This window comes from Thamnophis sirtalis, unplaced genomic scaffold (assembly GCF_051295495.1).
Source record: "Thamnophis sirtalis isolate CommonGarterSnake01/CBP01778 unplaced genomic scaffold, rThaSir2_p1.2 scaffold_12, whole genome shotgun sequence".
NCBI classification, from domain to species: Eukaryota; Metazoa; Chordata; class Lepidosauria; order Squamata; family Natricidae; genus Thamnophis; species Thamnophis sirtalis.
Genome location: NW_028261392.1, coordinates 33495451 through 33512499, shown reverse-complemented (window position 1 = coordinate 33512499; position 17049 = coordinate 33495451). Strand labels below are relative to the sequence as shown.

Sequence of the window (17049 nt, the reverse complement as noted above, 5' to 3'; positions counted from 1 at the left end):
ACTAATTAAAGTAGTATTTATTAAATTATTTCCATGTAATGTGTTTGAAGGTCGATGAACAATGTGAAACTTCATGAAGGAGTCATTGACGTAAGAATCTGAGGACCCCTGGTTTAAACAGACCACTATGTGCAAAGAGAGGGAGGGAGGCATGCAGGGAGACTGGTGTGCAGATGTCCAACTACCATACAGAAAATCCGTACAACTAAATAAAACCTTAACTCTTTGGCAGTGCAAACCCAGATATCACCATCCCAATCTCACATATTTTGGAGGTATGCAGAGCGAAATTTCCAGAATCCCAAGAGAACCAAATCATCAATAATACAGATTTGTTCTTCTGGGATATGTATTCCCAGAGCATCTGGATGGCATCAGGATGCAGAAAACATCTGTTTATATTTGAAATTGAAAAATAATAGTACAGCCTGTTTTCTAAAAGCGTAGTTGTGTTACTTGGCTGCCATTAAAAATCACTTTCTCTATACCCAAATCTCATTAAAGCGTACAAAGGAGGACTTTCTATATTTCTGCTTTCTTGTGAATATAATAGCATATTAAATGCTGAAATCTTGTCTGCAGATATGTGGTTTTAATTCTGAATTTGAGCTAGACATGTATGCTCTAATTTAAAGACGATTTAAAAAAGCAAGTGGACACCACATTTCAGCTTTAAATGTCTTGATTGCTGCCTTAGAATGAGATAGTCAATCAGTCAATGAGACTTAAGTGTTTTTATCTATCTGATGATACAGTTCAATGTGCCTGCATGTCTGCAACTTAATTTGCACTGTACATTGTATGTTTGCCTGTGACAGAGAAGGACTATTAGGAAGAAGATAAATTGATTATAGGATATGTATGTATCTGTGTGTGTGTCTGCTTGTCAGAATTGGATATTGAAATCCAACCTAGGCAGAAATAATAAGGGGACAGTAATTTCATCCCTCTTCTTCATATGTGGATGTACCATGTGCAACAGTATTTCAAGCCAATAGCTAGCTAAAGGAAGGTCAGCTATTTTTGGCTGGTCATGCCAGCTAAGGAAGATACAGTAAAGTTGTTACAGAGAGTGTCCCAAAATAGAAGTCTATCTTCATTTGTTAGGTTGCAGTTTAATTGACCACAAATCCAAGCCATAGCATAAGCAACATAATTCTTAACTAAATTTATCTAACATTTCTCTCCCAACACCCTGAAATATATATTTTAAATTTATCAATTATTTTTAAAGAACAAATCAGCAATGAAGTTGAGTGTTGGAATATTTTTTGGAGGCTTCTTTGGAGCTCTTGGGATTTTGTTTTTTCTGGTTGCTTTTGGGACAGACTATTGGCTTCTGGCTACAGAAGTTGGGAAGTGTTCTGAAGATGTGAATCGCACTAGGGTTAGTATACTTTTTATTTCTAGGAATAATCTCTTGCAGTGTTATCAGAGATGTGTCTGTTTTGTTCTTGTTTAGAAAACCATTGAATGCATAAGTAATATTCTGATTTTAACTTCAGCCAGTAACAATCAGGAGGTTACTTTCTCTGATTTCTATTTTGGTCAGTTATACTCGGAATTAGCAGGACGTTATAGAATTATGATCAACCCATCATAAAATATAGAACATGGGTTCATACAAATATATGATAAGTTCTTAGTTTCTTTTGTGCAGGAAGAGATGATTATGTTCCACCATGAGGGTTTCTTCTGGAGATGCTGGTTTGATGGGAAGATTGATGAGAATCCTAGCAGTATGTTGAAGTTTTGGTACAGTAAGTATTCTAGTTTTGAACTAATATGCAGAATACTTGCTTACATTTTAAAAATTGCCTGCTTTAATAGGTTCTATCTGTAGAAGGAAACCTTTCTGTGTGGTAAAACGGTTCTTCATGAGCGTTTTCATTATTCTTCTCTCTGCTGCATTTCTCTGTGATTCTTTCAAAATCTGTTCTAGAGGACTTCCCAATCTTTTGTATCGGATATGTGGATCTGTTTGTCATGGATATTATTCTGCCGGAAAGTCTAAGAAGGCTCATGGTACCCCATTTCTTTAAGCTGCTTTATATTCAAAGTATTCATGGAGATTCAGTTCAAGCACAAGAATGCAATGGTTTGCAACACTCCAAAAGAACAATTCACTAAAAACCAGCATGTTTTGTTCTAGCAGGATGATCCTGTATGCAAACATAAAAGCCATAATCTTAGATTTGCAGAAATGTGACCAAAATGAAACCAGAACACTTCTGCACATGCCTGCATAAATGCATTCTGCAAATACTTCTAGCAAGGCTTCACATAGTGATATAAGCGAGATTGAATAACAACTTCATGTTCATTATTGTGCAAGAACTGCACAAGCTCTTGAATGAAATGGAATAACCTATTTGAATGTGTTTTCTGTTTTTTCATGCACTGATCTAGAGCAAAGTGTTTTGGAAGTGAAGAACCAACAGAGCCTTTCTATAAACTAAATACCTGTGTAGACTGGCATAGAAACTAACTCACTGATTGGGTATTCCTAAGCATTATATATTGAGAACTAGAGAAACACAAAATTATAAAATTATGGTTATACACTGTTTCAATCATTTGGGAATTATAATAACTGTATCTTTCACAGAAGTTTATCTTAAATATTTAAAGTATTTATTGAAATAGGTGTAGCCCATGTTTCCATAAAAAAACAAAAACAAATTGCTGTCTATAGGACTATAATTCAAAAAAAATGTATCAATAAAAACTCTAAACTGTAGCAAAGTTTTAACTAATATCCCCCCCCCCCAAATCACTGTCTCAAATCTCTCTTTCTCTTTACCATCCACCCTTCCATGTCAGACCATTCAAAAGCATCCTCCTTTTTCCATGCTACTCTCTAGATGCCAAATAGGAAGCAGTGAAAGCATAAAATGCCATATTAGGACTCTAATAGAACAGATGGAGACTTGTCTACTAAATGATCTTTGGATGACAATATTGGAATTTCAAAAAATGTTATGGAATGTACTGGTAGCTTGAAAGAGTAGAGAAACTGAATAATTTAGGAGAAACAAGAATGGGTGTTTATGTATTTCTTACACTTTCCTTATAAGGATTTTCCGTAATATAGACATCTGGGAATCAGGAAAAGTCAGTGAATGATTTTTGTTTGTTTGTCTTCAAAATTTAAATATGTGCTAAATTAAATGCTAGTTGGAAATAATGGGCAAGTATATATATATATTACTTGGAAATGTCTTGAATTCTCTAGGGAAGTCCTTTACTGCTTCTGTTTCACGCTGAATCAATTCAGAGTGAATCAAGAAGTACTATTACTGCTACCAAAATTCCCTCCAGAGTAGTGTTTTTCCTACAATTACCTTTAGCTAATCCAGATCATATAACATATTTTTTATTTTTTAAGTGTGCCTGACTCCTAGAGACTGTCTGATTTGAGCCTTATAAGAACAATTCCATTAAAAGCCGAATGTAATTATTTCTCTATCCCACACATAATTCAGAATTTTGAATCTTAAACATACAGGGCCAATTATTCATCCACCTAGCATAAGCATTCTAAAATTGGGAAAATTGACATGTATAGAAATGTAAGAGAATAATTTAGTCTTTGTTACTGTTTTTCAGCGAACCAGTCACCTTCTAAAAACTGCACCCATGCTTATCTCTCTCCATTTCCTTTCTTAAGAGATTCCCATAACTCAACTACCTATAATTCTGCAATTAGTAAGTATTCTTTGTTGCAATTATCTTATTAGGGCTTTGAAATTCTTCAAGTTCAATTCCAGACCTGCTGTTCAGAAAACATAGCTGTAGCTATTGCTTTAAGAATTATAGGCAGATCACCACTTCTGCCATCAAAGTGCCATTTTGGAATTGAATCTACAGTGTTGCATTGCCCTGGGAAGTTGTTCCTTGTGTGATAGACTTTCTACAGTCATAACTCATTTATGATCCCCAGAGGCATCCGGTTGGATTCTATGTTCATATGGGTCATTGTTCTACCAGTTGTTGTTGTTGTTGTTATTGTTGTTGTCCCCAAAGGCACATTCCTAAGATATTATATCATTGTCTTAAATCAGTGTGTGTGTGTGTGTGTATCTGTGTTTGTCTGTGTGTGTGTGTGTGTGTGTGTTTGCAATTCAGGTTTGATTCCTGACAACAGCTGGCAACAGCTTTAAACAGGTAATCTGATTTTCAGTGATCTTATCCTTATCAGTGGTCTTCTTATTGTTAGCTCTGCACCATCTCATATTCTGTTTCCACCAATAAAGAATCTGATATTTAAAAGGAACAAGAATGGCTAAAGGGACACAAAATTGTAGTATCCTGACTTGTCCAATTGGAAGGATGGGGGTTAGATATAATCTAAGTATAATCTCTGTATATATTCAAGTACATAATATGAGTTCATGGTTAACAAAGAAAAAAGAGTGAACCATTTCTTGGGAAGAATCAGCCTCAAGGTGGTTTAAATTAAAATTAACTTGTCAAAAACGACACTTTGCTGCTAGCTGAAAAAAGATAAATGGTATCCATTAGTAGTGTCATTTTATCCTAGAAATTGAGTCCAACATTTTTTAGGCCAAAGATTACATTGTGTCTTTAAGTAGCATTTCAACTATAAGGTAAGACAAGAATTGAGAAATGGGTTGAAATGGGTCAAAAAATTAAAATACATTACATTAAATCAAATTATCTTAATGAGATATTGGTAATATGGTTCCTTCCAATAGTTTACTTTCATAGATCATATGAAAAAGGTCAAGGGCAATATTTTGAGAGGAGAGGAATTGAAAAAGTCAAGATAACATCAACACTCACATAGTCAAAATCCTGTTTCTTTTTTATGTGTTATGATATCTTTAAAAAAGGGTGTGTGTGTGTGTGGCATTTTGATTGTCCAGGCTTGAACATCATCTTGACTTTTTTTACCTCCACCACAAATGGTATTTTATATATTGATCAAATATGTGATTGGTCAAATTTCAAGCAGTAGTCACTCTAGTCACTGATTAAATCAACCAACCAACCACCAATCAACCAGCCAATCAAGAGATCTCTTTTTTGGGGAGAAAAACAACAATTCCTCTTTGGAAGAGCTTTACTCTCAGATTTTGAGGGCCACACTCTATTACCCTTTCAGAGAGCTATGAAAACAGGAATTGAGTTAGAATAGGAGTGAGCACAGCAAATGCAAATTTAAATGTAGAATTGATAAGAAACTATAGTGTTATGTTGGGATATGGCATATGATGCTGTGGGATTTTCTGGCTTCTATTTTATGGAATGTTGTTGTGAGCTAAAACTTCATGAATTCCTATTATAAAAAAGGGTCAACTGGATGAATAAAAAGAAACTGATGAATATTGAGCCTTTGGTCACATTGCTCAGAAAAGCAACAAATTAGGCAGTTTTCTGCAAAAAGGAAGTTGTTTGACTAAAGAAACTCTCATTCTGAAAAATCATGTCTTTTCTTCCCTCCACACTAAACCACTTTATTTAGGTGTATAAAAAACATAAAATTACAAATTACTGCATAAAAAGAAACAAATGAAAGCATAATTCTGTATATAGGACTCTATTCTTATTCAGTTTTCTTGGAAGCTTTTCTTTTACAAAGAAAGAAAAAAATCAAATATTGAAGACAGAGTCAATTTGTGGACTCCTTATTAATTCTACTGGGAGAGAAGACATACTGGTTATGTCTATCCTTAAGAGCAACCTGAGAATAGGGAGATTATTTTTACATTTTGAAATCACTCACTCACTCACTCAATCAAGCCCCTTCTTCAGGATACTTCGAATTCTGCAAATTTTATGATTCAATGAAAGACATTAAGAAATAATTTACGTACTTTTCTTCTAACTGGCAATATCACTAGGATAAAAATCAAGCTCATATACCTATTCACTCCTATTTGTTTTCCTGTTCCCAGCTCTTTTATATTTTTAGGCTTATGAAACATTGCCAAAACTAGAGCTGTGACATGCTGCAGAAAAATGTTATGATGCTTAGTTATGGAAACTATTCCTATTGCAACAACACAAAGCATGTAGATTTGAAATCTGTAGCATTACTTCAATGCATTCTTGTTCTACCACTTTGGAAATACCCTAAGTATAAATATTAACCCAAATTCAATTTTATTTATTGATAAATTATATTGTGTAAATATTACACAATGAAATAATATATTGCTTCATTTTGGGTGACATAAAAATTTATTGATAATGATAAATTATTATTTTTGTATGTATGCGGGCAAACACAGAAATTTATGAATCAACTCTTTTTTAGCCCCCAAATTTAAAGGAATATTTAACTTTCTAAAAATAGTTGGGAGTAGATAATAAGTATCCAATTTCTTAGCCATTTTGAGCCACTGTGGCATAGTGGTTAGAGTGCTGGCTATTTCTGCTTACTACTGGCTGCCTGCAATTTGGCAGTTTAAATCTTACCAGGCTCAAGGTTGATTCAGCCTTCCATCCTTCTGAATGGGTAAAATGAGGACTCAGATTGTTGGGGGCAATATGCTGACTGTGTAAACCACTTAGAGAGGGTCGAAAGCACTGTAAAGCGGTGTATAAGTCTAAGTGCTATTGCTATTGGTCCCTGAATAATAATATTTCTGATCACAAAAAATAAACAAAGATGAAATGTTTCTTCATCAATTCCTCAAAAACAAACTACCAAAATAATTTTGACTGATCACTTCTTATGAATGACAATCCTTAATGAAGAACTCTGTCCAAGATTCTAAAAAATGTTAGAGACTATAGTTTAAGAAAAGAGGCTGTAGTTTATATATCTTATTTTGAAAGGTCCCATTAGATTCTCAACCATCTTTCAGAGGGTGGGTGAAATTATCGGTTCCACCACAAAACCGCGTTCGACTAAAGGGCGCTCAATGAAACCGCGTAGCTGACGTCATCACAGGGCGACAACAGCGCGGAGAGAGAAGCACGCTGTAAACGCTAAACCTAAAATTAACCCCTAAACCTAAACCTAACCCCCCTAAACCTAATCCTAAACCTAATCCTAAACCTAACCCTTAACCTAACCCTAAACCTAACCCTAAACCTAACCCTTAACCTAACCCTAAACCTAATCCTAACCCTTAACCTAACCCTAACCCTAACCCTTAACCTAACCCTAAACCTAACCCTAACCCTTAACCTAACCCTAAACCTAACCCTAAACCTAACCCTTACCTTAACTTGAATCGGCTTGCTTTCAAAGCGCTATTTAAAGCGCCCTTCTTTCTCCGCGCTCGCTGTTGTCGCCCTGTTGATGACGTCAGCGACACGGTTTAATCGGGCGCGCTTTAGTCGAGCGCGGTTTTGTCGTGCCACGGAAATTATCTATTTCTTCAACCAGAAGATATGGAAAACTATCATAAAACACAAGATAGAGTTCTTCCTTTTAGTTATATAAAATTGTGTTTAGGCAGGGGTTTCAACTTTACTTATGTTTTTATATTTTTGGTATAGACTTTTGATTTGCCACCATAACATAGCAAAAACAGGGGTGGGTTCTGGCCGCCATTAATACCGGTTTGGTAGTAAAAAAAATTGCCATCCCACTCCAGGGGAAGGATACTATAAAATCCCCATTCCCCCCCCCCCGCTCTCACTCCAGAGGAAGGTTACTGCAAAATCCCCATTTCTTCCATATCAGCTGGGACTTGGGAGGCAGAGAATAGATGGGGGTGGGGTCAGTCAGAGGTGGTATTTACTGGTTTTCCAAACTACTCAAAATTTCTACTACCGGTTCTCCAGAACTGGTCAGAATCTGCTGAATACCACCCTCTGGTGTAGATGATGATGTAATTTTTAAAAAAAAATTTTTTTTTAAATTTAATTTGTATGCCACCCATCTCACTCTTCAAAATGAGTGGGTGGCTTTTTAAAAGTTTATATTTATATATATAAATATATATATATATATATATATATATATATAATATTCAATATATAAATTGAATATTTATATATTCAAATCCCAGTAAGGGTATGGCTAGCTGATGAGAGCTAAATAGCTTGAAATAGATCTATACTAGTCTCCCTTTATTTATTTATCAGCACAAATACAACAAAAAAATGTAACAAAAAGGCAACAGTAAAAATATTGGGTTTCTGCCTGGATGGTCTCTTGTGACGAGCCGAAGGACAGAGAATGGAACTAGTGATCTTCCTCCCACATTTGGGCATACCGGGGGTTGTAAAAATCATATATATATATATATATATATATATATATATATATATATATATATATATATATATATATATATATATATATATATATATATATATATATATATATATATATATATATATATATATATATATATATATACATACATACATACATACATATACACATACACATACACATACACATACACATACATACATACATACATACATACATACATACAATATTAATATTGTTTTAATTATTGAATTATTGATTGAAATAGAAGTACTTTCTTTTTTAATACAATATGAGGAAATTAATTTCTAGAATATTCATACACTTTAAAGTATTTTGTGCAACCTGATTCATAAAACAATAGTTGAAAATATAATCTAATATCAGTATTATGTATAATCCTAAGAAGTTTTTTTTGTAGTGGGATGTGCATTTTAGTTTTATGCAAATGGATTCATACTTAGGCTTTTTCACAATAATTTAACATTTGCTTATTTTTATATTATATTTACAGTGAATAAAATAAATGGATTTCCATGATCTTAGTTTTTATAAAGAGATTCCTAAAAAATATATGCCTAATTAGTCAATTACTTTATTATTATGAATATTTGAGGGAGGAACACCCCATGTTACCACACTCTTAATGCATTGATCATTATCCAGAATCTTTAATATTGCTTGCCCTTAACACAATAATTTTTGATATTTGCTTTGAAAAATACACAAAGAAATGTACTGTCTGAACAATTCCAGTTATTAGCAATTCTGACTTTTTAAAGAATACATATTTTGGCTTGTCTCTCTATTGATACTTTCAATTTGGACTTTAAAACCATATGTAAATACATTTTGGTGAATATATAGTATACATTTCTTGAAAGCACTCAATTCTAGTTTTCAACAATTTTGTAACTTATCTTGGCTATGTTCTAAACTTTTCTTTACATTGTCTCTAGGCTCTGTTTCTACTTTAGTGAGATCAATGGTATCTGGTAAAACCATGCAAATATCTTGAAGAATCTTGGCTACAGTTCAGCACATTATTTTATGAACAATTTCCATTGGCCAAGCAAGTGAACTGATTAACCGCATGTCTCTCCAGCAGATACCAAGCAACGGGGATTCATAACGCTCTTCACATGCATCATTATATTCCAAGATGATCTGATAGCATTTGGCATTCCTGTGTAATGCAGGACATATGGTGCTTTAAATTACTGATTACCAGGAGGCTGTGCTGGAATAAATGTTCAGCTTGCTAATGAAAAAAACAAAAGTCAGGGAAGGCTGGAGAGATTCTGTAAAAAAAATTCTCTCTAAAATCTCTTTTCAATATTCTTTTGTCCCCATTTCCAGTTTACCGTGGTTTCTGGTCAATTTTCATGCTCCTTGGAGTGGTCACTGTGGTGGTAGCTAGTTTCTTCATCATCTGTGCTGCACCTTTTGGTAGTCACATCCTCTACAAAATAGGAGGAGGTTTCTTCATTGCTGCTGGTAAGTTTCATGTGCTGTCCAAAGTTAGTTATCCCAAAGCAACATTCCTTATCCTAAAATTGTAGGTTGTGTAGTTGAAACCATAAATGCAATGCAAGGATCCGGAGAGGGTTGTGTGGGCTAAGCACAAAGCACCTTGGATTTCACTGGGGATGTTTCTTGAAAAAGCCTCGTTGAAGGAAGGGATAACATTTTTTTCCAATTTATATGTATATTATATATCCCAATCATTCCGTGTCTATTTATTTATCTATCACAAAATACTTCTTCACAATATAATACCAGCAAAGTCCCTCTGGCTTTTTCTAACATGCCATATTCAAAATACCTCCAGAAGATAATCTAAACTCACATTTTGTGGGACAGTATCTAAAAATGCCTTCTTTTTTTATATAATAAGGAAGTAATCCATTTAGCAAAGTGCTCTTGGGATTGTGGTAGTCCTTCAAGAAAAGGTATCCCAATTTATTTTCAAGCCCTTGGAAAGAGAATAGAAAACCTAATTCTCTCCTTCAAGATCAACCCTCAAACTTTGTCTCCCTCTCCTGACAGACCAAGAAAATAAGAGCCTCTGCTTCCAGTAATTTCTGTCTCTTTCAGAAACAACTCATTAGGTGTTTCTACAGAATACATACATGCTTGCTTAAAACTCAGATTTGACATCCAGAATCCAATTACTTATCTTTTCTTTCCCTTGTTTCATTATGTTAGATTGATTATAGTTCTGTGTAAACATTTCTGTTACTGCATATGTCTTTTTAATTTTATTATAGAGGTGGGTTGCTCCTGGTTCAGCCTGATTCGGCTGAACTGGTAGTAGTGGTGGCGGGCGGATCTGTCCACCTGCCTGGACACTTCTGCGCAAGTGCAGAAGCTTTGCACACACACGTGAGCATGAGTGAACCGGTAGTAAACTGGTTAGGAACCCACCACTTTTATAGACACTCTACTTACTCCTCTGACTCAGTCTCCATTTCTGCTACAAATTCAGTGTCTTGAACAATTAATTTTAGACTTGTTAAACTATTTGTGACTCAATAGCCAGATTACTCTGTGTTATCCTTAAGTGATTTTCAATTCTTCCCCAGTTGTTGCATTTACATTCCAAACTATGGTTCTTACATCATTCTGGGTAAATTATATACCATCCTGTTTCAGAACACAGACACGTTGTTGGATTTTTATTCCAACTGTCTCCTTAAAGGAATAGTCAGGGTAGTCTTAGCACAAGTTTCATGTATCTTCTTACCATTTTCCTTTCCCACAAATTATATGAAAGTAATATGCCAGTGGCTGGAGGGTTTGAAATCATCCTGGCCAAGGTGAGGCCAGGATAATCTCAAATGTGAGCACATGTGCGCTCACTTCGCTCGCACGTGCAACATCCGCGCATACACTCAGCCTTCTGTGCATGCGCTTTGGCTAAAAAAAGTGCCATAGAGCTGGAATGGGTGGATGGGGCTACCTGCAATTTCCACTACCGGTTCGGGCCAACTGGTCCAAACTGGCAAAATACCACCTCTGATCCTGGCTTTCTTCTCACTTGTTAATTTCAAAATATAGTAAAACACACTATAGATTTTAAATTATTTACATTTCAGAGCAAGCTATTCAAAGTACATGTGTTTCTATAAGCATTTCATGGCCTAACCAAGAAATTAAACCCTGCACAGCAGAATTCTGATTCAAAAGAGATGTTACTGATGAACTGATAATGTTGGATATAGTTGTATTTAGAGCAATCCTACGTATATCTGCTCAGACATAAATCCTGCTACTGCAATGATAGAGTTTTATTTATAACCATATAGTTCTTCAACTCTGCAAGAAAATAACCCTACGTTTTTTCTTAGCTTTTACTTATTTTATTCCTTACTTATATTCCTTCATATGACTTCATGATTGTTCAGAGGCTCAAAGTCCTATTACCTTATTTAAAATACTGCATTTGAAACATATAATTTTATGTACCTCAGTTAAGACATGAAGGTACAGATCGTGGAATGTGTGATTTAGAAGCCTCTCTAACAGATGGATCCTTCCTAAATTCTGTTCTTTTCTATATTGGTTCAGAGGTTAAACAAGAAGGAAAAAGAAACTCTTTTGCCAGAGGTCTTTATTTGATTATTTTAAACCAACAGTCAAGCATGCAAAGAAATAATGGGAAGAGAGATGTACAGTATGTTTAATTTTCTCAACCCACATAATTTATCCTGTTTTGAATTGCTCTCCCTTCATATATTTTCTCTAATGCAAGCACAAGAAAGGCTGATTTGCATATTGTCTACTAACAGAACATGCAGATCAGCTACCATTTCAGAGTCTCTGTATGACTTTGTCTTCTGCTCCTCAGGGTGATTTATGTCCTTAGATTTTTGTAGGATTTGATTGAAGCTGTGTGGAGGGCAGAACAGTATGTTCCTATGAGATCAGAAGGTGTCCGTATGCAGCCTGCTAATAAAGCCAACAGAAAGAACAAAGTCTGGAATAATTTTTTTTTAAAAAATAAGGATTTTCAAATCTCCTTAGTACTAGTGGAACTGTAGAGGACCCTGTCACTTTAAACAGCACTTGTTGATCACATCTCTGTCTCTCCCTTCTTCCTTCCCTCGTGTCTTATGGAAACTTTAAGCAACCCTTCATTGGTGGTATGGAAAAAAGCATTGCTATGTGAGAAGATCAGGAATTTGTTCAAGCGTACAAATATTCTCTTTACTCATTTATTTACCTTTAAAGAAGCAGAAATATATTCAAATGAAGACTTCTGTTAATTCCTGCATCTCATCCTTATGTTACTTTATACCTTATGGATAAAATATGGGTGCCCCTGAAAAATAAAACAGCAAAATGAGTGAGGGATAGACAGAGAAATAGAGAGATGAATCCTTGTTTATCCGAATACCTCTTGAACTCATTGTTTGTTTTTTGAAGTAAAGTGTTCCATCTTTTTGTGATTCATTTCATCTTTAAGACACTTACTTTTACTAATGAACAGGGAATTGCTCTCCAAGCAAAGAGTCTTAAGAAGTTGGAACAGAGGAACTATGTAGCAGTCTCAAAAGTTTCTAAAAACCCATCCCCTTTAAAAAGTTTAGTCACAGTCACTGGGCTTGAAAGGCAATGGCCATTTGCAATAATGATCATAATAAAGGAACATTTTTCTCCCACATCAATGAGTGTCATTTGTCCCATTCATCTTGGTAATAAACCAATGGCACAATTAAGTATTCAATCTCTTCAAACATAATGCAGGTTTTGAAGGACAAAGTCATCTAAATAATGAATATTTAAGACAAGGATTGGAGTCTCTGGTCTTCCATTGGTTTTTGGTAACTTGCCCTGCTCAATCTCAACCAAAGCTCCAAAATTGATGGGCCAATTTTTTTTATTGAATAAATAGATGTCACAAATTTATATTCTGACCTTCTAAAATGAGGCTGAGTAATATATAGTATCAAAACAAACTTAGAACATTTCTATCTATGCAACTAATGTTTGCCAATAAATATTTTTCTAGATGTTATTATATCCATTCATGAAACATTCCTAGTAGACAAGAAGATAAGAGTAGAAGCAGACTTGGATTCTAGTTCAGTAATAAGCTTGTTGGGTGACTTTGGGCCAATTACTTTCTTTCAGCCCACCCTTCCTTGCAAAGTAGTTCAGAAGAGGGTTTCTGCCGGTTCACCCTGGATTGGGTGAACTGGTAGTGCCCAGCCATCTAAATGCTTCTGCACATGCGCAGAAGTGACACGCAAGGGTGCAGGCATGCATGCACATGCACACACGGACACACACACACATATGAACCAGTAGTAAAATACATTGAAACCCACCACTGAAGTAGTTGTAGGGAAAATTGGGGGAGAGGCTGTCATGAATGTTGCTTTGAGATTCTGAACAAACTGAAGGATAAAAATCTAATAATCCATTCTGGAAATTGTGACTCCATAGATTTATAGGTTTGGAAAATCTGTTTTAATGTTTGTCTAAACTTTCTAGATATTTCTGAGTTCCTGTATGACAATTTTGCCATAAATATTTAATAAAACATTCTTTTTTGTCCATCTGCCAGGCATCCTATTCTCCCTGGTGGTTGTACTATATGTTATCTGGGTCCAAGCAGTGGCTGATCTCAAAAACTATGAAGCTCAGAAGAAAATTGACTGTTCAAGTTATTCCATCTATGTACGTTATGGCTGGTCTTTTATACTGGCTCCAGTTGGAATATTTTTTGCTATGTTTTCTGGCATGTTGTTCCTCCTGGTAGGACGTACGATTTATCTGCATTCTGATTAGTTGGGTAGCAGGTGCTTGAACTATCAGTGTGTAGTGAAATTGTGCTAAAAAGGTTTTTTTATACCTTGTTATCCTTACTACCATAGAATGCTCATGGTATCATTGAAGATTGACTTAAATGAATAATGTAATTTCATATTGTCTACTCAGTAATACTGGAAATGTGACCTTAGGTTCAGTGAAGATTGCATCCCAGAAATGTGCACAAGATTGTAGCCACTGTTTATATGTTCTTCATATGAAGGAGATGAAAATCCTTTCAGAAATAGGATCCTTTCATATTTCTTCAAATCTTCCTACATGTATTAACACACAAGGGAATATATAAAATAATTAACATAAGAATTAGGTTCTGTCTGCGGGCCAATTCAAAAATTAGTTATTGACATTAACAACTTAATGAAGGAACATTTACAATGAAACTAGGTCTTCTTTTCTTTCCTGCCCAAATATTTGCTGCTGGAAATAGGGAAACGGTTGTGAGGTCACCCTTCTCAATTCATCTAAAATAAATTTTGTATTCTGTTTCTGGAAAGATTTCAAATTTAATGTCTTTAGCAATAACATTTTAACGTTATATAATAATATAATAATGCTGATTTCCTGAAACAGACATATTTTTTATTCAATAGAGATCTAAATTTTCCCTATCATCAATATTTTTTTTCCAGTGTAAGGAGCTGTGTGCTTACGACAGCCAATAACTAAGATCCAATCATTAATTCGCCTTGTAGTCAAATTGTATCCTTTTCCTAGGCACAAAGAATACAAAATTATATGGGGAAGTCTAGATGCAAACACCCACATTGCTCCTGAAAGAAGGGCCACCTTTGGTCTCCTTAAAAGTCATCTGAGAAGCAGTTTGGACTGTACGTAGTCCTTCATTATAGTATTGTTTGAATTGGTCCTGCAACCTTATTGAACAAACAACTATTCCATGCGATGCTCGCTGTATTTGTTTTTGTTTCAGTTCTCAGTTTTACTATGAGCAAGCAGTTTGGTTCTTAAAAATAATTATCCATGTAATGCTTTAGCCAGTGTGTCAGAGAAAATATGAGATTAGTGCTTTGATACTGTTCACTGTAGCTGCAATAAGTCCATGTGGTCCAAATAATAAACAGCTCATCCAAAGGAAAGATGATGGGTAAAAGTTATATAGCTAGGGCCCCCAGAAAACAACAGCTGTTGTTGCTTACCTGGGCATCAAAACAATGCATGATACAACAATTATTATTTCATTTTTACATCACATTTTGTTGTCCAGTGAAGTTTATAATTTGATCCATTTGATCATATTGTTTAAACTATTGTCCATCCATCACCTTTTCCTAGTCCGCCTTTTCTCTTAGAACATGCATAGGAAGGAAGGAAGGAAGGAAGGAAGGAAGGAAGGAAGGTCTATGATGGATATGTAGAAGGGGTGATCACATAGAATGGAGAATAATGATATTTTTTAAAAAAGCTCATATATTATCACTTTACCACACACTTCCCATGTTGAAGAAGCAAGAGCTCCATTCTTAGCTAGACCACAGCTGATTCCAATCAAGCTGGTTTCTGTCCCAGATTGATAAAAGCTACTGGTAACCTGCAACCCAACCAGGGGGCACCAGCCTTACATACTGTATGGTGTCCTTTTCTTCTGGCTCAGGATGATAGGCTTTCCCCATAATCCCTTAATCCACTGTAAGACTCAAGTCTTATGGGTAATGTAAAGGGGGCATTGAGGCCTGCTTCATGTATTGCTATCATCACCAGAAAATGCATGTCAAAATTCAGTTAGATGAGAAAGAGCAGAGAGGAGGCATTAGAATTGTTACTTATATCTTTCAAGCCTGGAGCCAGGTCTAAATTTCTCAAGTCTACTTTTGCTCCTTTTATTTGTTATCACTTTGCAATCATTCACTATTTAAAATTAATACCATGCTTTCATTGGAAAACTTGTTCCACCCTCTATTTTTGGTAATAGCAAGAAAGTATATCTCTTAACAGTCTGTTTACGTCTGTTTCGCTATAATATAATCTCCTCTATTGATTTTCCCCCTTCTCCTCTTACCACAGTATTTCAGGATAGAATTAAAGCCTGCATGATTATGTTCCGATAAATATTAAAAGTGTCCATTGTTATGGAACTTCTGTCTTTACCTTTCCAAAGCCTTCTCTGTTGTCTGAATACTCTACACTTCCTGTATAGGAGGTGTACCTGTATGTCTCAGAATACGACTACACAGAGACTGGCTAGTTGTGGCATCATCTGTTCACCAGGAGAAAGTGATTAGCAATTGAAAGTGTGCCAAATCTGCTTCTTGCAAATAGGAGCAGATTTCAAAGATAAAATTCTTATCTCATCATTTGCGGCAACATATGATAATTGGATTTGTTTAGAAAAATACATATATATGTATTTGACATATGTTTTCTATGAAAAAAAATTGCTGTATATGTTCTCTTTTTTAAAAAATAAAAGTTAATGAGCAAAATATTTGTATAAATGAAGGGTTTTCTTTTCTTCTTGCTCTCTATTTCTTTCCAAATGATGGTTGTAAATTTCATTATATTAGCAAAACATAAAACTTGCTGTTTGCTTGAGTATGCATTTTACTAATCTGGTTGTTATACATATATTCTACCTATAGATCTCAAAGCTGGTAAAATGTTCCAGATTATTTCCCATTCAACTATGGAAACAGCCAAACTTCCTTATCTGAATTGTTTTTAGATCCATTTGCCTTCGGATCATGGTATTCTGACTCATTCAATAAATTTGATGGAAGTGACCTTATCTAGACATCTTGCTACCATTCCTTCAGCCTTCTGATTTGTTTGCTCTCTTTAGGATTTTTCATTAATATTAATTTATTTTCTGGCTGCTGGTGATTTTTTTCACTAACATTTTTATAGACTTCTTGTAAAAGCATGGCTGGCTCAGGAATTCTGGGAGTTGAAGTCCACAAGTCAAAAGGTACCATCATTCTTTACCTGTGGTCTATGGGAACACTCCCCCCCCTCATCCAGCTGGTTGACAGCTGAATACAATGAACTTAACCACTGAG

General features: G+C 35.0%; 1 protein-coding gene across 1 annotated transcript; it reads left to right on the top strand.

Moving 5' to 3' along the window:
• Positions 1-1055: 1055 nt before the first annotated feature.
• TMEM182 (transmembrane protein 182) lies at positions 1056-16476 on the top strand. The gene is made up of 5 exons (XM_087726329.1): positions 1056-1387; positions 1661-1760; positions 3610-3708; positions 9560-9697; positions 13773-16476. Exons 1-5 carry the CDS (start codon positions 1247-1249, stop codon positions 13994-13996), a joined length of 702 nt encoding a protein of 233 aa, XP_087582455.1. The 5' UTR covers positions 1056-1246; the 3' UTR covers positions 13997-16476.
• Positions 16477-17049: the final 573 nt, after the last annotated feature.

Excerpts from the sequence above, each read along its gene's own strand:
- TMEM182 (XM_087726329.1), top strand. The coding sequence starts at position 1,247 with ATGAAGTTGAGTGTTGGAATATTTTTTGGAGGCTTCTTTGGAGCTCTT. Across the intron at positions 3,709-9,559 it reads TACCTATAATTCTGCAATTA|TTTACCGTGGTTTCTGGTCA; the intron begins GTAAGTATTCTT and ends CCCCATTTCCAG. Across the intron at positions 9,698-13,772 it reads AGGTTTCTTCATTGCTGCTG|GCATCCTATTCTCCCTGGTG; the intron begins GTAAGTTTCATG and ends TCCATCTGCCAG.